At 41.0% G+C, this 26,287-nt stretch overlaps 7 protein-coding genes and 2 pseudogenes across 7 annotated transcripts; all 9 read left to right on the forward strand.

The window, feature by feature from the left end:
* Window positions 1–2,876: 2,876 nt before the first annotated feature.
* On the forward strand, window positions 2,877–3,671 carry LOC118242679 (histone H1 pseudogene; annotated as a pseudogene).
* Window positions 3,672–4,784: 1,113 nt separating this feature from the next.
* LOC145652025 (histone H2A-like) lies at window positions 4,785–5,066 on the forward strand. The gene has a single exon (XM_081701121.1). The coding sequence runs from the start codon at window positions 4,785–4,787 to the stop codon at window positions 5,064–5,066; it is 282 nt and encodes a 93-aa protein (XP_081557247.1).
* A 202-nt stretch (window positions 5,067–5,268) lies between these two features.
* LOC118242722 (histone H4-like) lies at window positions 5,269–5,580 on the forward strand. Its single transcript, XM_035535025.1, has one exon. It carries the CDS (start codon window positions 5,269–5,271, stop codon window positions 5,578–5,580), a length of 312 nt encoding a protein of 103 aa, XP_035390918.1.
* Window positions 5,581–6,115: 535 nt separating this feature from the next.
* On the forward strand, window positions 6,116–6,947 carry LOC118242718 (histone H2B 1/2-like). The gene has a single exon (XM_035534998.2). The coding sequence runs from the start codon at window positions 6,117–6,119 to the stop codon at window positions 6,489–6,491; it is 375 nt and encodes a 124-aa protein (XP_035390891.1). The 5' UTR covers window position 6,116; the 3' UTR covers window positions 6,492–6,947.
* Window positions 6,948–13,063: 6,116 nt separating this feature from the next.
* On the forward strand, window positions 13,064–13,715 carry LOC118242681 (histone H1 pseudogene; annotated as a pseudogene).
* A 1,258-nt stretch (window positions 13,716–14,973) lies between these two features.
* Window positions 14,974–15,555, forward strand: LOC118242689 (histone H2A). Its single transcript, XM_035534800.2, has one exon. It carries the CDS (start codon window positions 14,974–14,976, stop codon window positions 15,358–15,360), a length of 387 nt encoding a protein of 128 aa, XP_035390693.1. The 3' UTR covers window positions 15,361–15,555.
* Window positions 15,556–15,950: 395 nt separating this feature from the next.
* On the forward strand, window positions 15,951–16,417 carry LOC145643288 (histone H3). The gene has a single exon (XM_081701223.1). The coding sequence runs from the start codon at window positions 15,968–15,970 to the stop codon at window positions 16,376–16,378; it is 411 nt and encodes a 136-aa protein (XP_081557349.1). The 5' UTR covers window positions 15,951–15,967; the 3' UTR covers window positions 16,379–16,417.
* Window positions 16,418–23,108: 6,691 nt separating this feature from the next.
* LOC145643309 (histone H4) lies at window positions 23,109–23,438 on the forward strand. The gene has a single exon (XM_081701526.1). The coding sequence runs from the start codon at window positions 23,109–23,111 to the stop codon at window positions 23,418–23,420; it is 312 nt and encodes a 103-aa protein (XP_081557652.1). The 3' UTR covers window positions 23,421–23,438.
* Window positions 23,439–23,912: 474 nt separating this feature from the next.
* LOC118242695 (histone H2B 1/2-like) lies at window positions 23,913–26,287 on the forward strand. The gene has a single exon (XM_035534810.2). The coding sequence runs from the start codon at window positions 23,924–23,926 to the stop codon at window positions 24,296–24,298; it is 375 nt and encodes a 124-aa protein (XP_035390703.1). The 5' UTR covers window positions 23,913–23,923; the 3' UTR covers window positions 24,299–26,287.

A 26,287-nucleotide genomic window follows, 5' to 3' on the forward strand; every position in this document is an offset into this window, starting at 1 on the left:
TAAGTTGCGAGATGCTTCATTAGTGTTAAATTTGGAAAAGTGTGAATTTGAGGACAAGCGTGGTTCGCTACCTTGGAAAACAGTGGGTCGTGGACAGGTGCGTCCCTTGGATGCTAAGGTAGAAGCAATCAAAGCTTTTCCAGTTCCTCGGACAAAACGGGACCTACGTCGGTTTTTGGGGATGGCTGGCTACTATCGTTGCTTTTGTAAAAACTTTTCAGATGTTGTCTTACCTTTGACTTCACTTTTATGAAAAACACTTCTCTTCTATGGACTCCAATTTGCCAAATATGCTTTTGACTCTGAAAAGTTTTCTGTGTAGTTCACCTGTACTGTTGGTTTGGGTTTGGGGTTATTGTCTATTTATTATCAGGGAGTTGGTGTAGGATTGTATTTTTATTTTTGTCCTGTAAAGTGTATTTAGTTGTGGTGTTTCTTCTTGTAGTGTGGGTTTTGTTTATTTTGGCAACTCCTGAAGTAATTCAGTGTTTGTAGGTAGATGTGTGTGTCTTTGTTCACCATTTAAATACACATTTCACCTCATCTACCAGTTTAGTCTTGTGACTAATTATTCCACCTACCACCCTGCTACCAGTCTTTTCAAAATGCTGTTGCGACCTCATCGCCTAGACAGGGTCGTAACAATAAATACGACGAATAACAATAGCACTGGAAGAACAAGTACAATAAGAATGTACAATTTTTCAAACCCCTGAATAAATAGTCTAATATTACTGACACATGGTTCTAAGCTATCACTTTTGAACAAGCCTTCAAATCACCATGGCAACCACTGTTGAAAACAGGACTATCATTATGACACGGTGCACAAGCTTTAAGCTGTACCACAAATCTAATAATAAATGGTTAACAGTTCTTGATTCCAAATGCAACTGTCCCTTCAGGTCTCTTGAACACAGAAATAAGTCAACTCATTTTGTGGCTGGTTTTATAGTTTGGCCACAAGATGGGAGCAAAGCTCCAACTAGCAGAGCATCCCAATCAGTATTGGAGTGTTTTACTGGGCATCATTTAGTTGCATTTTTTTTTTTTAATGTATTTGATCACTTTATATGACTACACAAAGACACTTGTGTTATATATATTTGTGTGTGTGTGTGTGTGTGTATATATGTATGTATTTATGTATGTATGTTTGGTTCTGATGTAGCCTACAAGCATGTCAAGTCACCTTGGCAACGATTGTTGTAATCTTCATTGCTCACATTATGGCATTATTTCTTGTTGTTACATTTCATTAGTAGCTTTTAATATTATTTTCACTTGTTTTGCCTTGTTTGTAGTAGAAGAAGCCTAGTCATCTGCTGAGAAGGAATAACTTACTTCTTTAGTGCAATATATGATGGGATGCAATCGTTAACTTCTTCAGAACCCTAATGACAAGAAGAGACAAAGTTAGTTTTTGTGATGCCCTGTCAATACCTTCTGTATTGCTTTGTGCACTTTGAATGCCAATAGATAAACTTGCCTTGTGATTTTTCATTTTAGGTCAACACCTTATTGATGACATGATCCAGAAAATGTTCAAAAGAACATGCATAAGGTTTGTTTAGTGGGTCAGATCTACAAAATTATTGTAATTAGTTTATTTATTTATTTTTTTAAATATGATGTGATTCTATGAGTCACAGTCCTGTGGCTCAGTAATCACACTCCCAGAATACACATATCTTGCACAACTCCAACTTCTCTCTCTCTGTCTGTCTCACACATGCATATATATGTGCGCATTCACATGCTAGGTCTTCCAAGACTTCTCTGTCTCTTGCATGGGACATTATAGATGCATCTTGCGAATGACCTGTGGGGCAAAGGGGTCACGTAGCCCTAGACCATTCAGAATGGAATGAATCAACTGCTATGAAACTTGTAGGAATTGCCTGTAAAGAATAGCTGTGATCTGTATGCAGTACAAGGAGTGGGCAAATGCTAAACATCTCTTAAGGTGAGTTTGGGGTTATTCAAATGAGGGTTCTGATGAGGTCAGGGTAATTCACTTTAGGGTTAGAGTGAATTTGTGGTTATTCAAATGAGGGTTCTGATGAGGAAGGTTAATTCACTTTTGGGTTAGATGGAACTTGGGGTTATTCAAATGAGGGTTCTGATGAGGTCAGGGTAATTTACTTTAGTGTTAGAACTTGGGCTCCCAGCAATGACGTGAGTTCTCAACGTGGTTGCCTCCCCTAATGGGGAGCACGTGATTCCAGCCCAATTAGAGGCCAGCTACCTGACAAGGAGCGCCAGGTTTTGGTGGCTTTACTTTGACTAAGACACTTGGCTGCGGGAAGTACACTCTCAGCCACTCTCTCCTGCACCTGTGTTTTACTCGCACGTACATAAGGCCTTTTTCAACTAGTACACACACCACTGCCGCACTCTTAGCACCTCCATGCTTTTGCTCAGGCTCTCCTTCAACGCGCACATTGGGACTTGCTAGATGTATGCCTTCATTTCTCACATTTTCACGCCCCACATGCCTAGAAATACACCATGTCTTATTTGGAGCGGCAGTCGCGCAGTACCGTTTTGTGGCAGCTGTGCAAAACAAGATCGGGCTGCACGGGCTTTTCTGGCACGCAAGTGAACCACAGAGCCCTTTCTTGCGAAACGCGTTGTTTGACGACTTACAAATTGTTTTAGCATGTATATTTAGGCCCGGATTTGTCATGAGAAAACACAAGTGCGAGCAGCTCACGGAAGCACAGACGCTGAGTGCTGGGCGGGTTGAGTCTACACCGTCCTCATGCGGCTTTTAAGGCCGGCCCCTCGCTAGGAGGGAGGTTCAACTCAACAGAGCAGTGTGTGCGACGTAGAGTACTGTTTGCGCGCGTCTATTTCTCGTAGTTAACACGACGATGGCAGAAGTAGCTCCAGCCCCAGCCGCCGCTGCGCCGGCCAAGGCGCCTAAGAAGAAAGCTGCCGCTCGACCCAAGAAAGCGGGACCCAGCGTCGGTGAGCTTATCGTCAAAGCTGTTTCTGCTTCCAAAGAACGGAACGGGGTCTCTCTCGCCGCTCTGAAGAAAGCTTTGGCTGCGGGTGGTTACGACGTGGAAAAGAACAACTCTCGCGTCAAGCTTGCTATCAAAAGCTTGGTGACAAAGGAAACTCTGGTGCAGACCAAAGGAACCGGTGCCTCTGGCTCTTTTAAGCTCAACAAGAAGCAAGACGAAGCCAAGAAAAAGCCCGCTAAGAAAGCCGCGCCTAAGGCGAAAAAAGCGCCCGCCAAGAAACCTGCCGCGGCTAAAAAGCCCAAGAAGGTAGCGGCAAAGAAGCCCGCCTCCGCCGCTGCAAAGAAGTCGCCCAAGAAGGCGAAGAAGCCTGCTGCCGCCGCGAAAGCCACCAAGAGCCCCAAGAAAGCAAAGAAGCCGGCCACCCCGAAGAAGGCAGCCAAGAGCCCCAAGAAGGCAAAGACCGCCAAGCCCAAGACTGCCAAACCAAAGGCTGCAAAGGCGAAAAAAGCTGCCCCCAAGAAGAAGTAAACGTGCATGTTTTCATGTCTTGGTATCCCCAAAAGGCTCTTTTAAGAGCCACCCACTTTTCTCTTCCAAAGAGCGGTTTTCTTTACACTCTCGAAATGGTTACGAGCGAATTAATACGGCCAAGTGTGTAATCGGAGTTTATTTTAACGTGCGATTTCTTCCATAGACGTACTGAGTGGACACGGAAAAGAAAAGTGAAGCATTAGATGGTGTTTGTATTGAATGGAATTTTTTTTTAATACGGTCAATTTAAAAATGGAAAGGAAAACGAGGACCAATTCCATTTTGCATAGAAATATTGTACAGCCTAAGCAGATTTCTGTGCCGTTTATTTCTCCCTTTCCATTATTAAGAAAATTCAATTCAACGCAAACACTCCACCACAGAAACCTCACAAACAATATCCACCGGAGGACCCAGACTACCTTCACACTATAGATTACTAATTAACAATACAATTTACATCTGTAAATTAGGTATACATTATCCATTTATATATCCAAAAGAGTCCAGGGAAATTTCTTTTTTCCTCTCATATCAATCGTCTTCAACCTTTGTAACTCACACACAATCTGTTTAAACACTATTTCTGCAGGTATTATACATTGTTCAATAATCATCTTACGTCGTGTTTTCCAAATCTTCGAATTTATCACAAACAATCATCCAACAAAAGTCCTTTACATTCTCAGTCAAATTCTCATTAAACACTCCATACATAATACTTTTGCTGTTACGACCGCATTTAAACCCAGTACCTTCCATTTTCTCCCAAATTTCAATAGTCCTTGTGCACGGCAGTAATAAATGTTCTATCGTTTCATCGGCCATGCAATTATACATCGGACATTCCTTAGTTGTAACAAAACAACTCTATTTGACAATACATCGTACAGGCAATCTTCCAAAAGATATAAGCCATGCCGTACCTCGAACATTCTCTCCTGTCTTTATCATACATGTACGTATCATGAATAGACTTAATAATAATAATAATAATAATAATAAAAATACAAATAACTTGGAAGTATTTAGACTATTTGCTCCAAACTGAAATCCATATGAAGAAGAATGACAAGAACTGGAAGTGATTCCGTGTGGGAGGGAGAGTTGCAGGCTAAGTAAAGGGAGGCCGGCTTTGGAAGTGGACGAGTGCTTCGCGATTGGTTATTCGTCCTGTCCTCCTTAGCCAATAGGAGAGCTGTTGATTTTGCTATATCTGAAGCGCTCGTAGGTGATAGGCGATTATTTCAGCTTTGCTCACAAGACGCTATTGTATACATAATGAGTGGAAGAGGGAAGACCGGCGGTAAGGCTAGGGCTAAGGCCAAGACTCGCTCCTCTCGCGCTGGCCTGCAGTTTCCTGTGGGCCGTGTGCACAGGCTTTTGCGCAAAGGTAATTATGCCGAGCGCGTTGGTGCCGGTGCTCCGGTCTATTTGGCTGCTGTGCTGGAGTATCTGACTGCTGAAATTCTCGAGTTGGCAGGCAACGCCGCCCGTGACAACAAGAAGACCCGTATCATTCCTCGTCATCTGCAGCTCGCCGTGCGTAACGACGAGGAATGAAGTTCAAACTAGTATGAAGTTTTTATTCCAGTCTGGCTAAGTGTGGTGCTGGAGGCGTTTGGAGGCGCGTGGTCTTTAGCTCCTCCTCCTCGAGTGCTCCTTGTCTTCAACCAGGTCCTTTAGAAGAGAATAATAGTGGCGCACTGCGGGTCGAAGCTTCATTGTTTCGCTTTTTTTCCGTGTAGTACAAGAAGCCTAAGCGATGTCTAGAAAAGGGAAGAGTGGGAAGGCCTTTAAGAAAGGAAGCGCTAAGTGTCACCGTAAGATACTCCGCGACAACATCCAGGGTATCGCTAAGACAGTTATCCGCCGTCTGGTTCGTCGTCGCGGTGAAAAGCGCATAACCGGTCTGATCTACGAGGAGACGCGTGGCGTGCTGAAAGTGTTTCTGGAGAACGTCATCAGGGATGCGGTTACCTACACCGAGTACGCTAAGAGAAAGACTGTCACCGCCATGGATGTGGTTCATGCTCTTATATTCCAGGGACGTGCTTTGTACGGCTTCGGAGGGTAAACGCTGAGTTCCAACGAAACCAACGGCTCTTTTAAGAGTCACCCATGCATTCAGTTAAAGAGCTTATCCATATGTCTATGGCCGCTTATAAGCGCTTAGTGCCTAAACACGCACAAAGGACATTTTGCCCTATATTGAGAAGAGCCATAACACGGTTGTGAACGTCTGTACGTTGCAGACTCCAAATCCCAGCCCAAAATAAGACACGATAATGTTAAAAACATCTTTCCCAAAGTAAGAGAAAGGAATCAAAGAATAAGCATTGTGGAGGCTTGGCTTGGCTTTCTGCACCTCCTTCTTAAGATGGGGCGGGAAAGTTAAAGACATGGCAGGGCGGTATTAAGAGGTAAACGCTATGGAGTAGCGGAGCAACGATAGGAGGTTCCTGTGAGAGGAGGGGTTGTTTTCTAGCCAATGATGGCTTGTCATGATCGAGGAGGGGAGGGTATGTTCTAATTAGAATACCAGAGTTTAAATAAACTGGGTGTTGAGGCCTCGTTTCTTATTCTCTTGTGGTTTTTTCAACGTTGAACGTCATGCCCGAACCAGCGAAGTCCGCCCCGAAGAAGGGATCTAAGAAAGCCGTGACCAAAACGACTGGTAAAGGAGGCAAGAAGCGCAGAAAGACCAGGAAGGAGAGTTATGCTATCTACGTGTACAAAGTCTTGAAGCAGGTCCACCCCGACACCGGTATCTCTTCTAAGGCTATGGGGATCATGAATTCCTTTGTGAATGATATCTTCGAGCGCATCGCTGGTGAGGCTTCTCGTCTCGCTCACTACAACAAGCGTTCGACCATCACCTCCAGAGAGATCCAGACGGCCGTGCGCCTGCTGCTTCCCGGTGAGCTGGCCAAACACGCCGTTTCTGAGGGTACGAAGGCCGTCACCAAGTACACCAGCTCCAAGTAAAGCGTCATAGTGCGACTTGACTAACCCAAAGGCTCTTTTAAGAGCCACCCACGTTTCCACCAAAGACATTTTCCATCGTGTGAGTGTGCATGTACGGTAAAATGAGAAAAGGAAGAGTTGTAGCTGAAGTAGCGCTTGTGTTCTTGTGCGCTGAGCCGTCGTCTTTCTTTCCCTTGTGCGCTGTGCCGTCGTCTTTCTTCCCCTTTCCCGCGCGTTTTATTAATTTATTTTCGTATGCTTTATTCGGCCGCATGTAGCTTGTAATTTAAATGAAACTTTGGAAGTGCTTGAAATGGGGACTTGGAAACCCGTTTCTCCCCCCCAGAGCTGGGTCGCAGTCTTATATGAAACCTTTTTTTTGTTTTTGTTTTTTTTTTTTAAATGTATTTCGTCACTTTAGGACACAAGTATCTTTGTGTATATACATTATTGGCTCTGATGTAACCTACAAGTATGTCAAGTCACCATGACAACTGTTGTAATCTTCATTGCCCACATTGCCATTTCCTGTTGTTACATTTCATTAGTAGCTATTAATATTCTTTTCACATGTTTTGCCTTGTTTGCAGTAGATGAAGCCTAGTCATCTGCTGAGAAGGGCTAATGGTCTAGGCCTACGTGACCCCTTTGCCCCAGATGTCATTCGCAAGGTGCATCTATAATGTCCTATGCAAGAGACTAAGAAGTCTTGGAAAATCTAGCATTTGTATGTGCACATATATGTGCGTGTGTGAGAGAGAGAGACAAGTTGGAGTTGTGCAAGGTATGTGTATTCTCGGAGTGGGATTACTGAGCCACAGAACTGTGACTCATAGAATCAAAGCATACGGGGAAAAAAAATCTAATTACAATAACCTTTTAGATATGACCCACTAAACAAACCTTATGACATAATTTTCTGCATTATGTCATCAATAAGGTGTTGACCTAAAATAAAAAAATCACAAGGCAAGTTTATCTGTTGCCGTTCAAAATACACAAAGCAATACAGAAGGTAAGGGTTAAACCCATGATGGGGCCTCACAAAAACTAACTTTGTCTCTGCTTGTCATTAGGGTTCTGATGCAGTTAAGGATTGCATCCCATCATATATTGCACTAAAGAAGTAAGTTAAGAGAAAACTGTCCAAATAGAATATCACTACAAGGCCTATTTGGAAGTAGGTTACACATGTGCCATACCATGGAAGTGTGGTACTGGAAATGTTATTGGGGTTTGCAAGAAGGTAAAGCTAGGAAAGAGATTAGGCTAATGCAGAATTTAGGGTTATGAAGAGGTCAAGTTATTTCCCATTATGGTGAAAAACAACTTGGGGTAATCCAATGTAGGGTTCTGATGAAGATATGGTTATTCACTTTAGGGTAGGCGTGAACTTGGGGTTACTCAAATAAGGGTTCTGATGACATCAGGGTAATGCCCATTAGGGTTAGAGTGAATTTGGGGTTATTCAAATGAGGGTTCTGATGAGGGCAATTCACGTTAGTGTTAGAACATGATTACCCCCAGCAGTGATGTGAGCTCGGACACCTGACGGTGCTCACGTGGTCGCCTCCCCTGATGAGGTGCACCTGATGCCAGACAAATAAGAGGACAACCACGTGTCGAGGAGCACCAGCCCGAGCGAGAGTGCCAGGTTTGGGGGCTTCCTTTGACTAAAACTGGGCTGATTTGACAGACACTTGTGTTTTTAAATGATTCTATTACGTTTTCATATCACAAAAACAAGCAATGAAAACACTATATATGAATGGCATTATAAAGCAATATTTCATAAGAGAGAATCTATACTTTATAATAATTTTTCATCTGTCAGTTCTCATAATTTTCATACGAAAAGTGAAGTAAGATTACATATGGGCTAAGTCACAGATAAACATCTTACATGAAACTCTCCAAAATTTTTACACTTCACACAAATCCGTAGTACAAACATTTTTTACATTTCCCACATTTTTCACCATGTCATCCTTGTCTCTCTTTTTTTTTAAATTTACTATACATTGTTTCACTACTTGTTCACTAGACAAAAAAAGTATTTTCCATAGTCATTTTAGCTCTTGTAGACCAAATTTGCTTCACAATTGTGCGTATACCTATCTAAAACAAAATTATCTTTTTACAATGTATGTTCACATTATAAGCACGATATATTATGTTTTTGTGATTAAATTCTATGTTTAAATCAAACCTCCTGAACTGTTCCCATATTTCTTTAGATCTATAGCAGTCCACTAACAGATTGTTTCTTCCCTATTGTTTCTTTCTCTTTACAATTAAGCATTGGACATTCGGCCGTCTTCACAAAGCAACTCCGTTGAACCACAGACATCGTTGGTAGCCTAACCACTTCAGCAAGCCACATCCTAGCCTTTATTTTCTCTGAAACATGTTCTCCTGATAGCAAATTCAACAGATTTTTATTCTCCCTTTCATTGCAATCCCCAGACTGTATCTGCCCTCTGTACTTATGATCTGCTATACTTTTATAAATAGTTTTATTCGATTGCGTTCTCCAATCGATCTTCCAACTTTTACATTTATCCACAAAATCTGAGCACAAAAGTTTATAGTATGGTACATTCTTCCTTTTCTTTCCTTTCTTCTTTTCCCAGTCTGAGATTTCACCAATCCATTTAGCTTTCCTACCAGTGCTTGTATTGACATGTCTACAAAAACTTATTTTTAATTTAAGCCTCCATTTTCTTTATTCTTATATACACATTCCCTTTTTGTAGCTTCTCTGTTATTACCCCACATTGTTCTAATACATATTTTATTCAGTTCGGTCACTTTTTTCTGCTGGAGGAAAAACGATGGACAGAAATAATAGTTTTGATAAAATGAATGTCTTAATTAGTTTGATCTTCGATTTGTAGCTCACACCCCAGTGTATAATTCTCTTTGATTCCTCTTTGATTTCCTGTAGCTTCCTCTGCCAGTTGCTCTCAACTAAATTTCTGTTACCGATATAAATTCCAATGATTTTAATTTCCTCATGCATACTGATACATAGAGCACTCCTTCCTCCTTGTTCCCCAATCCAAACCGCCTCAGTCTTGGAATGATTCAAAGATGCCTCAGATGCACGTTTGTACAAGTCAAAATGTTCGCACATCCCATCTAACTCTTTTTGAGTTGTTACATCATCCGCATTAACTGTTCACAGTAACATATATTTTGACTAGGGGTGCCCAAACTTTTCTTTTGCATGCCACTGTATAACTGCAATTCTATTTTGTTCTTTCAGAAGACAGCTCAAATCTTTTTATTAATAATTTCCTTCTCTACCCTCACAATATATTCTTAGCCAAATCGGACTTCTGCTTGATTATGCGATGGACTATTTGTGTGTGTGTGTGTGTGTGTTTTGATGTAGCTCAGCATTTGCATTTCCTGAAAGAAAAGCTTGCAAAGGGATGAGAGAAATAATGTTACACTCCTGGAGTGCTTTGCAGTAGGTTCTGCAAAGTTTGTCAGCAAATAAGATTTACTTAAAGGTTATTGGCAGGTCCCTCTTACTGATCATGCATCAGAGATCTCTACTTTTGCTACCCCGGACACCTTTCTGCAATACATTTATGCCTTTTGGATTGCGTTTATGAAAGGTGTATTGAATTGTGAAGCTTATCTCGATGACCTTGTTGTATATTCAGATACATGGGAACAGCATTTGAGGACACTGGAGACCGTAATCTCTAAGTTGCGAGATGCTTCATTAGTGTTAAATTTGGAAAAGTGTGAATTTGAGGACAAGCGTGGTTCGCTACCTTGGAAAACAGTGGGTCGTGGACAGGTGCGTCCCTTGGATGCTAAGGTAGAAGCAATCAAAGCTTTTCCAGTTCCTCGGACAAAACGGGACCTACGTCGGTTTTTGGGGATGGCTGGCTACTATCGTTGCTTTTGTAAAAACTTTTCAGATGTTGTCTTACCTTTGACTTCACTTTTATGAAAAACACTTCTCTTCTATGGACTCCAATTTGCCAAATATGCTTTTGACTCTGAAAAGTTTTCTGTGTAGTTCACCTGTACTGTTGGTTTGGGTTTGGGGTTATTGTCTATTTATTATCAGGGAGTTGGTGTAGGATTGTATTTTTATTTTTGTCCTGTAAAGTGTATTTAGTTGTGGTGTTTCTTCTTGTAGTGTGGGTTTTGTTTATTTTGGCAACTCCTGAAGTAATTCAGTGTTTGTAGGTAGATGTGTGTGTCTTTGTTCACCATTTAAATACACATTTCACCTCATCTACCAGTTTAGTCTTGTGACTAATTATTCCACCTACCACCCTGCTACCAGTCTTTTCAAAATGCTGTTGCGACCTCATCGCCTAGACAGGGTCGTAACAATAAATACGACGAATAACAATAGCACTGGAAGAACAAGTACAATAAGAATGTACAATTTTTCAAACCCCTGAATAAATAGTCTAATATTACTGACACATGGTTCTAAGCTATCACTTTTGAACAAGCCTTCAAATCACCATGGCAACCACTGTTGAAAACAGGACTATCATTATGACACGGTGCACAAGCTTTAAGCTGTACCACAAATCTAATAATAAATGGTTAACAGTTCTTGATTCCAAATGCAACTGTCCCTTCAGGTCTCTTGAACACAGAAATAAGTCAACTCATTTTGTGGCTGGTTTTATAGTTTGGCCACAAGATGGGAGCAAAGCTCCAACTAGCAGAGCATCCCAATCAGTATTGGAGTGTTTTACTGGGCATCATTTAGTTGCATTTTTTTTTTTTAATGTATTTGATCACTTTATATGACTACACAAAGACACTTGTGTTATATATATTTGTGTGTGTGTGTGTGTGTGTATATATGTATGTATTTATGTATGTATGTTTGGTTCTGATGTAGCCTACAAGCATGTCAAGTCACCTTGGCAACGATTGTTGTAATCTTCATTGCTCACATTATGGCATTATTTCTTGTTGTTACATTTCATTAGTAGCTTTTAATATTATTTTCACTTGTTTTGCCTTGTTTGTAGTAGAAGAAGCCTAGTCATCTGCTGAGAAGGAATAACTTACTTCTTTAGTGCAATATATGATGGGATGCAATCGTTAACTTCTTCAGAACCCTAATGACAAGAAGAGACAAAGTTAGTTTTTGTGATGCCCTGTCAATACCTTCTGTATTGCTTTGTGCACTTTGAATGCCAATAGATAAACTTGCCTTGTGATTTTTCATTTTAGGTCAACACCTTATTGATGACATGATCCAGAAAATGTTCAAAAGAACATGCATAAGGTTTGTTTAGTGGGTCAGATCTACAAAATTATTGTAATTAGTTTATTTATTTATTTTTTTAAATATGATGTGATTCTATGAGTCACAGTCCTGTGGCTCAGTAATCACACTCCCAGAATACACATATCTTGCACAACTCCAACTTCTCTCTCTCTGTCTGTCTCACACATGCATATATATGTGCGCATTCACATGCTAGGTCTTCCAAGACTTCTCTGTCTCTTGCATGGGACATTATAGATGCATCTTGCGAATGACCTGTGGGGCAAAGGGGTCACGTAGCCCTAGACCATTCAGAATGGAATGAATCAACTGCTATGAAACTTGTAGGAATTGCCTGTAAAGAATAGCTGTGATCTGTATGCAGTACAAGGAGTGGGCAAATGCTAAACATCTCTTAAGGTGAGTTTGGGGTTATTCAAATGAGGGTTCTGATGAGGTCAGGGTAATTCACTTTAGGGTTAGAGTGAATTTGTGGTTATTCAAATGAGGGTTCTGATGAGGAAGGTTAATTCACTTTTGGGTTAGATGGAACTTGGGGTTATTCAAATGAGGGTTCTGATGAGGTCAGGGTAATTTACTTTAGTGTTAGAACTTGGGCTCCCAGCAATGACGTGAGTTCTCAACATGGTTGCCTCCCCTAATGGGGAGCACGTGATTCCAGCCCAATTAGAGGCCAGCTACCTGACAAGGAGCGCCAGGTTTTGGTGGCTTTACTTTGACTAAGACACTTGGCTGCGGGAAGTACACTCTCAGCCACTCTCTCCTGCACCTGTGTTTTACTCGCACGTACATAAGGCCTTTTTCAACTAGTACACACACCACTGCCGCACTCTTAGCACCTCCATGCTTTTGCTCAGGCTCTCCTTCAACGCGCACATTGGGACTTGCTAGATGTATGCCTTCATTTCTCACATTTTCACGCCCCACATGCCTAGAAATACACCATGTCTTATTTGGAGCGGCAGTCGCGCAGTACCGTTTTGTGGCAGCTGTGCAAAACAAGATCGGGCTGCACGGGCTTTTCTGGCACGCAAGTGAACCACAGAGCCCTTTCTTGCGAAACGCGTTGTTTGACGACTTACAAATTGTTTTAGCATGTATATTTAGGCCCGGATTTGTCATGAGAAAACACAAGTGCGAGCAGCTCACGGAAGCACAGACGCTGAGTGCTGGGCGGGTTGAGTCTACACCGTCCTCATGCGGCTTTTAAGGCCGGCCCCTCGCTAGGAGGGAGGTTCAACTCAACAGAGCAGTGTGTGCGACGTAGAGTACTGTTTGCGCGCGTCTATTTCTCGTAGTTAACACGACGATGGCAGAAGTAGCTCCAGCCCCAGCCGCCGCTGCGCCGGCCAAGGCGCCTAAGAAGAAAGCTGCCGCTCGACCCAAGAAAGCGGGACCCAGCGTCGGTGAGCTTATCGTCAAAGCTGTTTCTGCTTCCAAAGAACGGAACGGGGTCTCTCTCGCCGCTCTGAAGAAAGCTTTGGCTGCGGGTGGTTACGACGTGGAAAAGAACAACTCTCGCGTCAAGCTTGCTATCAAAAGCTTGGTGACAAAGGAAACTCTGGTGCAGACCAAAGGAACCGGTGCCTCTGGCTCTTTTAAGCTCAACAAGAAGCAAGACGAAGCCAAGAAAAAGCCCGCTAAGAAAGCCGCGCCTAAGGCGAAAAAAGCGCCCGCCAAGAAACCTGCCGCGGCTAAAAAGCCCAAGAAGGTAGCGGCAAAGAAGCCCGCCTCCGCCGCTGCAAAGAAGTCGCCCAAGAAGGCGAAGAAGCCTGCTGCCGCCGCGAAAGCCACCAAGAGCCCCAAGAAAGCAAAGAAGCCGGCCACCCCGAAGAAGGCAGCCAAGAGCCCCAAGAAGGCAAAGACCGCCAAGCCCAAGACTGCCAAACCAAAGGCTGCAAAGGCGAAAAAAGCTGCCCCCAAGAAGAAGTAAACGTGCATGTTTTCATGTCTTGGTATCCCCAAAAGGCTCTTTTAAGAGCCACCCACTTTTCTCTTCTAAAGAGCGGTTTTCTTTACACTCTCGAAATGGTTACGAGCGAATTAATACGGCCAAGTGTGTAATCGGAGTTTATTTTAACGTGCGATTTCTTCCATAGACGTACTGAGTGGACACGGAAAAGAAAAGTGAAGCATTAGATGGTGTTTGTATTGAATGGAATTTTTTTTTTTAATACGGTCAATTTAAAAATGGAAAGGAAAACGAGGACCAATTCCATTTTGCATAGAAATATTGTACAGCCTAAGCAGATTTCTGTGCCGTTTATTTCTCCCTTTCCATTATTAAGAAAATTCAATTCAACGCAAACACTCCACCACAGAAACCTCACAAACAATATCCACCGGAGGACCCAGACTACCTTCACACTATAGATTACTAATTAACAATACAATTTACATCTGTAAATTAGGTATACATTATCCATTTATATATCCAAAAGAGTCCAGGGAAATTTCTTTTTTCCTCTCATATCAATCGTCTTCAACCTTTGTAACTCACACACAATCTGTTTAAACACTATTTCTGCAGGTATTATACATTGTTCAATAATCATCTTACGTCGTGTTTTCCAAATCTTCGAATTTATCACAAACAATCATCCAACAAAAGTCCTTTACATTCTCAGTCAAATTCTCATTAAACACTCCATACATAATACTTTTGCTGTTACGACCGCATTTAAACCCAGTACCTTCCATTTTCTCCCAAATTTCAATAGTCCTTGTGCACGGCAGTAATAAATGTTCTATCGTTTCATCGGCCATGCAATTATACATCGGACATTCCTTAGTTGTAACAAAACAACTCTATTTGACAATACATCGTACAGGCAATCTTCCAAAAGATATAAGCCATGCCGTACCTCGAACATTCTCTCCTGTCTTTATCATACATGTACGTATCATGAATAGACTTAATAATAATAATAATAATAATAATAAAAATACAAATAACTTGGAAGTATTTAGACTATTTGCTCCAAACTGAAATCCATATGAAGAAGAATGACAAGAACTGGAAGTGATTCCGTGTGGGAGGGAGAGTTGCAGGCTAAGTAAAGGGAGGCCGGCTTTGGAAGTGGACGAGTGCTTCGCGATTGGTTATTCGTCCTGTCCTCCTTAGCCAATAGGAGAGCTGTTGATTTTGCTATATCTGAAGCGCTCGTAGGTGATAGGCGATTATTTCAGCTTTGCTCACAAGACGCTATTGTATACATAATGAGTGGAAGAGGGAAGACCGGCGGTAAGGCTAGGGCTAAGGCCAAGACTCGCTCCTCTCGCGCTGGCCTGCAGTTTCCTGTGGGCCGTGTGCACAGGCTTTTGCGCAAAGGTAATTATGCCGAGCGCGTTGGTGCCGGTGCTCCGGTCTATTTGGCTGCTGTGCTGGAGTATCTGACTGCTGAAATTCTCGAGTTGGCAGGCAACGCCGCCCGTGACAACAAGAAGACCCGTATCATTCCTCGTCATCTGCAGCTCGCCGTGCGTAACGACGAGGAGTTGAACAAGCTGTTAGGAGGGGTGACTATTGCTCAAGGTGGCGTGCTGCCCAACATTCAGGCTGTTCTGCTGCCCAAGAAAACCGAGAAGGCGGTCAAGACCAAGTAAATTCACCTCTGCTCCGTTGTCTGCAGATCCCAAAGGCTCTTTTAAGAGCCACCCACACTGACTGAGGAAGTGCAACTTTTTAATGTTACTGTCTGTTCTACCTTGCATTTTTCTCGAGGGCACTAAATGACTAACGGGCACCGCTGTCCATTACCACGCCACGTCTGAGCACACGTACACCTTCCCCGTTTTTACGCGCCCAATAGCATCTGATGAAAGCAAGCTAGTACTCGTACATTTATATACGTACTTGTAGAAGTGCTGTGTGTGTGTATATATTTTATTTTTATATATAAATAAGATGCTGTTGGTGCTAAAAACATGTAAAAAAAAAAAAAAGTAACCGGGAGTACGTTCAACAATGTACCCTGCAGGCACATAAAGAGCACGGCTCAAAAGTAGGCTTACTGGCTTGCTTTTTTGAAATGTGCGCGTAGTGGAACACGGGCCAATTGACTTGATGTGACGTATCTTTATTTGTCCAATGGACGGCATGCTTACTGAAGACGCCCAATGAGCGCAGGTCGGCGTTATGGCTTAAAAAGGATGTCGTCGTGGTTGTGTCTTATTCTCTTTTTTCGTCAGTTAAGAGTAGAATTGCGTCGCTATGGCAAGAACAAAGCAGACCGCCCGTAAGTCCACCGGTGGTAAAGCCCCGAGGAAGCAGCTTGCCACCAAGGCCGCTCGTAAGAGCGCCCCAGCCACCGGCGGCGTGAAGAAGCCTCATCGTTACAGGCCTGGTACCGTAGCTCTGAGGGAGATTCGTCGTTATCAGAAGTCGACCGAGTTGCTGATCCGCAAGCTGCCCTTCCAGCGCCTGGTGAGAGAAATTGCTCAGGATTTCAAGACCGATCTCCGTTTCCAGAGCTCTGCCGTCATGGCCTTGCAGGAGGCTAGCGAGGCATACCTGGTCGGCCTGTTCGAGGATACTAACTTGTGCGCTATCCACGCCAAGAGAGTCACCATCATGCCCAAGGACATCCAGTTGGCCCGCCGCATTCGCGGAGAGCGTGCTTAAACTGCTCGCTCGGCGTAATATCCCAAAATACCCAAAGGCTCTTTTAAGAGCCACCTAAATTGTTTCGCTGCAAAATGAGCAAGTCGCCTTGGCAACGCTTCTCACCGATACGTCGTTATTATAACGTGTATCTGACATGTGCTTCTAGATTACGGGCAACCTAGTTTGCTATGAGGGTTAATTCCATAGCTGAGAAATTATGGCAACGGTAAGGAGCGTTGTATTGTGAGTCGACAAGAAACTTTGTAGTAAGGTCGTCTGGGTTAGCGGTGCTCTAGCGGGAGTATGACGTTCACGTCGTCAAAATGTATCACTGAGAAATGAAACTGATACAAGTCTTTCAGAGATGTCAGTGTCTTTTCTTCGACTGAAATAAATATGTACTGGTGCTATTAACTAAACAATTCTAGACACGGACGTGGTTTTCAGACCTGTTCTCTATTAACCTTTGTGTCTTGGTGGTAACACAACTTTCATGGAAAAAATGAACAAAAACAATGTTTCATTTTTTAAATGATTTGTTTTGTTTTCTGTGAAAGTCGTTAGCTTTCAAGTTGCGGAGAACTATTTATTTAGTGGTGGCTCATTTTTGACCTGACATTTAAACAAGATGTGCGTGCACGCAAACATACACACACAGTAATAGAGAGCGTATGCTACTGATTGAACACAAACAAAATTAAAATGCTCTTTTGAATATGCAGTATCTTCCCTTTATGACCTCACACATTATCAAAGTTTACAAACAATATAAGAACAATGTCACACAAAAGCAACATTTTCTGCAAGCATTGTTTGCTAATGGGGAATGCAGCCAGAAACTTTAAAGGTGTTGCATATGACAATACCCCCAGTTCCATTTTTTTTGCCGAATCCATGGGTACACATCTCAGTGCCAAACAGCTTGTAGATGTACTTTTTTCCAGATGCTCAGAAGTGAACACGAGAACAATGATTTAGAAGAGGAGGAGGTGTCTGAAGAAGATGAGGAAGAATTCAACCCAGAGCATGGTGCATCATCGTCAGGTGAAGAGTAAAATCCCTCAAGGTGAAACAAACATTTTTGTCCAAACTGTGGCCATAAGAAAGTTCTAGGAGAAGTGAATCAAATGTCTTTCATACCTCTACAACACTAGACCTGAAGTAACAGTGGATACAGACTGATTCCATTCAGAGGTACATTTTTAATTCCATATATGTAATGTAAACTGATATTCATTGTTAATTTTATAATGTATTATTGTTGATTTATGTTCTTCATGCTTTTGTTTTATCTATTATTTCATGTTCATGTTTTATCTATTATTTTGCTCCTCTTAAATTGTTATTGTTTACATACCTTATGGATACGGGTAATGGTTCAAAAATGTGAGAGGACTAGTATTTTGTCGTTGAATTCTTAATAGTAAAACATATAAAAATATATAACTGTTTTGGCCAAAAAATTCATGACTACTGTTTCCTTTCAATATAATGCATTTAAACTTCTTTCTGTACATTTCTACAACTTTTTTAGGCTATGCTTTAGACTACTTAAAACATACCTCTCATCTCAACATTTCTCATAACTTCTCTTCTTATTCTTATTTGTTAAATAATGTGTTGATTGTTTTAATGTATTTTTTTCTGCATCTTTGTCATAGTAAAGCGACCTTGAGTCTGTGACAGGTTCTATATAAATGAAACTTATTATTATTATTATTATTCTACAAGTGCCATGTTTCTGACGGAGCTCCACATTTTCCATTTAAATCGATATATTTCTAAAGCTAAAACGTGACTAAAAATAAAAGTAAAACCGTCTAGAAGACAAATTGCCATGGGAGGTGATAAAATAGATGATCCTCTGCCTCCATCTTGTGGCCAATATGGAAAAATTCCATAATATTCAATCGTTAAGGGCACCTAGTTTTAATCAGAATGCAGTCAGAATATAAATGTATAATGTAGAACAATTAGTCAGTTTCTCTTGGGATAAACAACAAAAAAAAACAACACCAACAATAATAATAAACATATGCAGTGGGTATGTCCTTCTAGGCTTAGCTGACAGCCACTGTCATAAAGGTTTGTTTGCTTTTGTATCTGCTGTTGAAATAAACACAATAATTGTCTTTCATCATAAAAAGAAAAGCCCTAAAACAATAACTAAAAAATGCTCTGAAGACAAATAAAAATATTTATAGAAATTGACTTGCCTTTCATGATGATTCTTCTTTTTCTTCTTCTTCTTATTGTAAGCCTACTCGTGGTTAGTTATAGGAGACTTGCATTTATTTCTGTATGTATTTATTTTATTCATGTTCAACAAGCACTTAATATGTGAGATCAAAGCATGCTTTTCATGCATTTATTTCCATAATCTCATTATGGTCTTTTTTTTTTCCTGAACTCCTGAAGTTACCCATCTGGAACCCCATAGTTCATTTGTTTGCTGTACCATACACCAGGCCCTTTTAACAGATATCATATCATATAACAGTATCTACAGTGGCATGCAAAGGTTTGGGCACATCTGGTGAAAATGCATGTTACTGTCAACTGTTAAGCAAGTTGAAGATGAAATGCTCTCCAAAAGGCATAAAGTTTAAGATGACGCATTCCTTTTGTATTTTAAACTGAAACTTTTTTTTTTTTTTTTTTTTTAACATCTTTTACATTTTCAAAATAACAAAAAAGGAAAAGGGCCTAAAGCAAAACTTCGGGCACACTACATGCTTAGTACCTAGTAGCACCCGCTTTGGCAAGCATCACATTTTGTAAACACTTTTTCTAGCCAGCCAAGAGTCTTCTGATTCTTGTTTAAGGGATTTTCATCCATTCTTCATTGCAACAGTCTTCTAGTTTTGTGAGATTCCTGGGCTGTCTTGCATGCACTGTTCTTTTGATGTCTATCCACAGATTTTCAATGCTGTTTGGATCAGGGCACTCTGAGGACCATGGTAAAACCTTCAACTTGCACCTTTTGAGGTAGTTTATTGTGGATTTTGAGGTGTGTTTAGGATCATTATCCATTTGTAGAAGCCGTCCTCTTTTCAACCTCAGCATTTTTACAGAATAGTGTTATGTTTGCTTCCAGATTTTGCTGGAAATTCATTGAATCCATTGTTCCCTCTACCCATGAAATGATTCTGAAATGTTTTATGGCCTTCCAGACCCCTTATCTTGACTGCCACTATTCCTGTTAAGCACCATTTTATAATTACATTTCAAACTCATGAAATGGCAAACTGAAAACACATTGTTGTCTTCCTATAGCTTTCTCCTGTTTTATAGGACTGAAGTATTTTCATTTTCATTTTGCTAGGCAGCGGCTTAGAAGAACCCATGGCTGCTGGTTTCTGGGACAAGGTTAGAGGAGTCTGGGTATTTATAAAGCTTTGAAATTTGCATCATGTGGCCTTTCCTAACAATGTTTGTAAACAAGCCATAAGCCTAACAGGCTAATGAAGGTCTGAGACTGTCGTCAAAGTTATTTGAGTGTTCAAATCTCCTAGGTACTCTTTTTTTTTTTTTTTTTTTTTCACAATTGTATAAAACAAACTAATACACTGACATTGCTGAAAATGTTGAAAAGTGTGTTTCATCATTTTTGACCTGACATTTAAACAAGATGTGCGTGCACGCAAACATACACACATAATAATGGTGAGTGTATGCTACTGATTGAACTCAAACAAAATTAAAATGCTCTTTTGAATATGCAGTATCTTCCCTTTATGACCTCACACATTATCAAAGTTTACAAACAATAGAAGAACAATTTCACACAAAAGCAACATTTTCTGCAAGCATTGTTTGCTAATGGTGAATGCAGCCAGAAACTTTAAAGGTGCTGCATATGACAATACCCCCAGTTCTCTTTTTTTGCAGAATCCATGGGTACACATCTCAATGCCAAACAGCTTGTAGATGTGCATTTTTCCAGATGCTCAGAAGTGAACACGAGAACAATGATTTAGAAGAGGAGGAGGTGTCTGAAGGAGATGAGGAAGAATTCAACCCAGAGCATGGTGCATCATCGTCAGGTGAAGAGAAAATCCCTCAAGGTGAAACAAACATTTTTGTCCAAACTGTGGCCATAAGAAAGGTCTAGGAGAAGTGAATGAAATGTCTTTCATACCTCTACAACACTGGACCTGAAGTAACAGTGGATACAGACTGATTCCATTCAAAGGTACATTTTTAATTCCATATATGTAATGTAAACTGATATTCATTGTTAATTTTAGAATGTATTATTGTTGATTTATGTTCTTCATGCTTTTGTTTTATCTATTATTTCATGTTCATGTTTTATTTATTATTTTACTTCTCTTTATTGTTGTTGTTTACATGCCTTATGGATAGCGGTAATGGTTCAAAAATGTGAGAGGACTAGTATTTTGTCGTTGAAAAGTTATTTGAGTGTTCAAATCTCCTAGGTACTCTTTTTTTTTTTTTTTTTTTTTTTTTTTCTGAAAATGTTGAAAAGTGTGTTTCATCTTTTAACTTTATGCTTTTTGGAGATAATTTCATCTTCAACTTGATTAACTGTTCACAGTAACATATATTTTGTCCAGGGGTGCTCAAATCTTTGCATGCCACTGTATGACTGCACTTTTATTTTGTTCTTTCAGAAGACAGCTTAAATCTTTTTATTAACAATTTCCTTCTTTACCCTCACAATATGTTCTTAGCCAAATCTGTCTTCTTCTTGATTATGCGATGGTCTATTTTTTCTACTGTGTGTATGTGTGGGTGCGTGTGCGTGTCGGTGTGTGCGAGCGTATCTCTGCATTTGCATTTCCTGAAAGAAAAGGGATGAAAGAAATAACTACAAAGAATCACAATAGCACTGGAAGAACAAGTACAATTTATCATTTATTTATTCAGGGTTTGACAAATATTACTGACACATGGTTCTAAGCTATCACTTTTGAACATGCCTTCAAATCACTTTGGCATCCACTGTTGAAAACACGACTATCGTTACGACACAAGCTTTAAGGTTTTCCACAAATTTAATAATAAATGGCTTACAGTTTTTGATTCCAAATGCAACTGTCCCTTCATGTCTCTTGAAGACAGAAATAAGTCAACTCTCATTTTGTTGTGGCTGGTTTTACAGTTTGGCCACAAGATGGCAGCAAAGGTCCATCTATCACAGCATCCCAATCAGTATTGGTGGGTTTTACTTGATATCATTTAGTTAATTTATTTTTCTTGTTAATTTATTTGAAATGTACTTCTATTCCTCCTCCTCCTCCTCCTCCTCCTCCTCCTCCTCCTCCTCTTCCTGCTGTTAATAATAATAATAATAATAATAATAATAATAATAATAATAATAATAGTGGTAGAGATAATGTTAACAAAAATATTCATGATAATAAGGTTGTTTCCTTGTGCTGAGTTCAGGTTGCCCTCCAGTACCGGTTTCAAGCTTTACATTTTAAGTAAAGCTGCTTGACAGTGATGATGAAATTCCCAATACAGCAGATGATTCATACTCTTTACAACATTTTATTGAGCATTTTTTTAGACTGCAGTCTTTGAAGGCCTTTGAAGGCTGTATTCAACCTTTAGGGCATACAAGTGTGTTTTCCTATGATTTACAAGCGTAGTGATGTCCTTTATTAATGCTTGAAAAGTATCCCATGTTCATTACTTTGGAGCATTCTCTGTCTGGGTTTTCATGTAGCAATTGAACATACACATCTAGAACTCTCTTGAGACACATTTCCAGGTCCTCATGAAAGGTCAGTATGATGTGCCATTGCATTGGAATATGTTCATTGGTCCTTGTTGTACAACAGTGGTTATCAGCAGCATAAGGCCTCAATGGATGAGGGCACATGGATGGAGTTATCGTATGTGAAAAAAGCAGTTAAGCTGCCACTGTTGCAGCAGAAGATGAAAGTGAGAAGACAGCAGATGAGTATGCAATGTGATAAAAAAAAAAAGGTTTGCCTGTTTTCTGTTTGTAGAGGTCATATGAGGCTAGACATAAAAGTAGGCCTAGACCATGAAGAATGGAATGAGTGACGTGCTATCAAAGCAATTTGAGTTGCCTGCAAAGAATAATTGTCCTCTATGTGGCCTTGACCCCACTGCCTCAATCTATTTGTGTGTTTTCCTAAAAATGTAATGCTCTGTCCATTTCTGTTATTAATTTGAAACTGACATCTTCCAACCTAGAAATTTGAAACCCATCATGTTTCTCTAACCTGAACCACATGCTGTTCTTGGATTGGTGGGAACCCTAAGAGGCCTAGTGAACACACGGATTAGGAGTGTGCATATAATTTCTATATTTTCCAGCAAGAGACTTTAAACTTGGGGTGTTTCAGCACCAGTGCTGAGGATCTACTTCCATTCTGACTCTTCTTCTTATTAGTGGCAGTAGTAACAGTAGTAGGCCATCTTATACTGCACTGAATCTTTTGTTGTCTTTGTTTGTTTGTTTGTTATCGTTCTTTTTCTTCCCTTATGTTGTTGTTCGTTATTATTGTCTAAGATATCTTATATTTTACATATATGAATTGTCGTTTTTGTGAAATAGTATGGAGTTTTTATTCCAGTCTGGCTAAGTGTGGTGCTGGAGGCGTTTGGAGGCGCGTGGTCTTTAGCTCCGCCTCCTCGAGTGCCCCTTGTCTTCAACCAGGTCCTTTAGTCGAGAATAATAGTGCCGCTCTGGGTATGGAGGCTTCATTATTTCACTTTTCTTCGAATAGTGTGAGAAGGCTAAGGGATGTCTGGCAGAGGAAAGGGTGGTAAGGGTCTGGGGAAAGGTGGCGCTAAGCGTCACCGTAAAGTACTCCGCGACAACATCCAGGGTATCACTAAGCCAGCTATCCGCCGTCTGGCTCGTCGTGGCGGTGTGAAGCGCATCTCCGGTCTGATCTACGAGGAGACCCGTGGCGTGCTGAAAGTGTTTCTGGAGAACGTCATCAGGGACGCGGTTACCTACACCGAGCATGCCAAGAGAAAGACTGTCACCGCCATGGATGTGGTTTATGCTCTGAAACGCCAGGGACGTACTCTGTACGGCTTCGGAGGGTAAACACTGAGTTCAAACGAAACCAACGGCTCTTTTAAGAGCCACCCATACATTCAGTTAAAGAGTTGATCCGTGCGGCTATGGCCGCCTATAAGCGCCCAAAGGACTTATTGTCCTATATTGATAAGGGCTGTTTGCATGTTGTATACATGCAGATCCCAGCCCAAAATAAGTCACGATAATGTTTAAAACATTTCCCAAAGTAAGAAAGGAAGCAAAGAATAAGCATTGTGGAGACTTGGTTTGGCTTTCTGCGCCTCCTTCCTAAGAAGGGGCGGGAAAGTTAAAGATAGACATGGCAGGGCGGGATTAAGAGGTAAACGCTATGGAGTGGCGGAGCAACGATAGGAGGTTCCTGTGAGAGGAGGGGTTGTTTTCTAGCCAATGATGGCTTGTCATGACCGAGGAGGCGAGGGTATGTTCTAATTAGAATACCAGAGTCTAAATAAACTGGGTGTGCACGCGCCGTTTCTCATTCCGTTGTGGTTTATTCAACGACGAACGTCATGCCCGAACCAGCGAAGTCCGCCCCGAAGAAGGGATCTAAGAAAGCGGTGACCAAGACGACTGGTAAAGGAGGCAAGAAGCGCAGAAAGACCAGGAAGGAGAGTTATGCGATCTACGTGTACAAAGTCTTGAAGCAGGTCCACCCCGACACCGGTATCTCTTCTAAGGCTATGGGGATCATGAATTCCTTTGTGAATGATATCTTCGAGCGCATCGCTGGTGAGGCTTCTCGTCTCGCTCACTACAACAAGCGTTCCACCATCACCTCCAGAGAGATCCAGACGGCCGTGCGCCTGCTGCTTCCCGGTGAGCTGGCTAAACACGCCGTATCTGAGGGTACAAAGGCCGTCACCAAGTACACCAGTTCCAAGTAAAGCGTCATAGTGCGACTTGACTACCCCAAAGGCTCTTTTAAGAGCCACCCACGTTTTCACCAAAGACATTTTCCATCGTGTGGATGTGCATGTACCGTAAAACGAGAAAAGGAAAGGAGTAGTAGCTGAAGTAGCGCTTGTGTTTTTGTGCGCTGTGCCGTCGTCTTTCTTCCCTTTGTGCGCTTTGACGTCGTCCGTCTTCCCCTTTCCCGCGCGTTTTATTAAATTATTTTCGTGTGCTTTATTCGGCCGCATGTATCTTGTAATTTAAATGAAACTTGAAGTGCTTGAGATTGGGATTTGGAAACCCGTTTCTACTCCCCAGAGCTGGGTCACAGTCTTGTATGAAACCTTTTTTTGGTTGTTTTTGTTTTTTTGTTTTTTATATGTATTTTGTCACTTTAGGACAAGTATCTTTGTGTATATATATTATTGGCTCTGATGTAACCTACAAGTATGTGAAGTCACCATGACAACTGTTGTTGTAATCTTTAATCTTCATTGCCCACATTGACATTTCCTGTTGTTACATTTTATTAGTAGCTATTAATATTCTTTTCACTTGTTTTGCCTTGTTTGCAGTAGATGAAGCCTAGTCATTTGCTGAGAAGGGTTAAGGATTGCATCCCATCATATATTGCGCTAAAGAAGTAAGTTAGGAGAAAACTGTCCAGATAGGCCTTGTAGTGATATTCTATTTGGAAGTAGGTTACACATGTGCCATACCATGGAAGTGTGGTACTGGAAATGTTATTGGGGTTTGTAAGAGGGTAAAGCTAGGAAAGAGATTAGGCTAATGCAGAATTCAGGGTTATGAAGAGGTCAAGTTATTTCCCATTATGATGAAAAACAACTTGGGGTAATCCAATGTAGGGTTCTGATGAAGTTATGGTTATTCACTCTAGGGTAGGAGTGAACTTGGGTTTACTCAAATAAGGGTTCTGATGACATCAGGGTAATGCCCATTAGGTTTAGAGTGTACTTTGGGGTTATTCAGATGAGGGTTCTGATGACATCAGGGTAATGCCCATTAGGTTTAGAGTGTACTTTGGGGTTATTCAGATGAGGGTTCTGATGACATCAGGGTAATGCCCATTAGGGTTAGCGTGAATTTGGGGTTATTCAAATGAGGGGTCTGATGGGTTCAGGGTAAATCACTTTAGGTTTAGAGTGAACTTGGGGGTTATTCAGATGAGGGTTCTGATGACATCAGGGTAAGGCACATTAGGGTTAGCGTGAACTTGGGGTTATTCAAATGAGGGTTCTGATGAGGGCAATTCACGTTAGTGTTGGAACATCATTACCCCCAGCAGTGATGTGAGCTCAGACACCTGACAGTGCTCACGTGGTTGCCTCCCCTGATGAGGTGCACCTGATGCCAGACAAATAAGAGGACGGCCACCTGTCGAGGAGCGCCAGCTCAAGTGAGAGTGCCAGGTTTGGGGGCTTCCTTTGACTAAAACTGGGCTGATTTGACAGACACTTGTGTTTTTAAATGATTTTATTACGTTTTCATATCACAAAAACAAGCAATGAAAACATTATATACGAATGGCATTATAAAGCAATATTTCATAAGAGAGAATCTATACTTTATAATAATTTTATCTGTCAGTTCTCATAATTTTCATACGAAAAGTAAAGTAAGATTACATATGGGCCAAGTCACAGATAAGCATCTTACATGAAATTCTCCAAAATGTTTACACTTCACACATATCCATAGTACAAACTTTTTTTAAAATTTCCCACATTTCACCTCGTCATCCTTTTGTCTCTCTTTTTTAAAAAAATTACTATACATTGTTTCACTACTTGTTCACTAGACAAAAAAATATTTTCCATAGTCATTTTAGCTCTTGTAGACCCAATTTGCTTCACAATTGTGCAGGTATACCTATCTAAAACAAAATGATCTTTTTACAATGTATGTTCACATTATAAGCACGATATATTATGTTTTTGTGATTAAATTGTTTCTTCCCTATT

Source organism: Electrophorus electricus, chromosome 18 (genome assembly GCF_041902795.1).
Source record: "Electrophorus electricus isolate QZ-2024a chromosome 18, ASM4190279v1, whole genome shotgun sequence".
In the NCBI taxonomy this organism is placed as follows: Eukaryota; Metazoa; Chordata; class Actinopteri; order Gymnotiformes; family Gymnotidae; genus Electrophorus; species Electrophorus electricus.

Excerpts from the sequence above, each read along its gene's own strand:
- LOC145652025 (XM_081701121.1), top strand. The coding sequence starts at position 4,785 with ATGAGTGGAAGAGGGAAGACCGGCGGTAAGGCTAGGGCTAAGGCCAAG.
- LOC118242722 (XM_035535025.1), top strand. The coding sequence starts at position 5,269 with ATGTCTAGAAAAGGGAAGAGTGGGAAGGCCTTTAAGAAAGGAAGCGCT.
- LOC118242718 (XM_035534998.2), top strand. The coding sequence starts at position 6,117 with ATGCCCGAACCAGCGAAGTCCGCCCCGAAGAAGGGATCTAAGAAAGCC.
- LOC118242689 (XM_035534800.2), top strand. The coding sequence starts at position 14,974 with ATGAGTGGAAGAGGGAAGACCGGCGGTAAGGCTAGGGCTAAGGCCAAG.
- LOC145643288 (XM_081701223.1), top strand. The coding sequence starts at position 15,968 with ATGGCAAGAACAAAGCAGACCGCCCGTAAGTCCACCGGTGGTAAAGCC.
- LOC145643309 (XM_081701526.1), top strand. The coding sequence starts at position 23,109 with ATGTCTGGCAGAGGAAAGGGTGGTAAGGGTCTGGGGAAAGGTGGCGCT.
- LOC118242695 (XM_035534810.2), top strand. The coding sequence starts at position 23,924 with ATGCCCGAACCAGCGAAGTCCGCCCCGAAGAAGGGATCTAAGAAAGCG.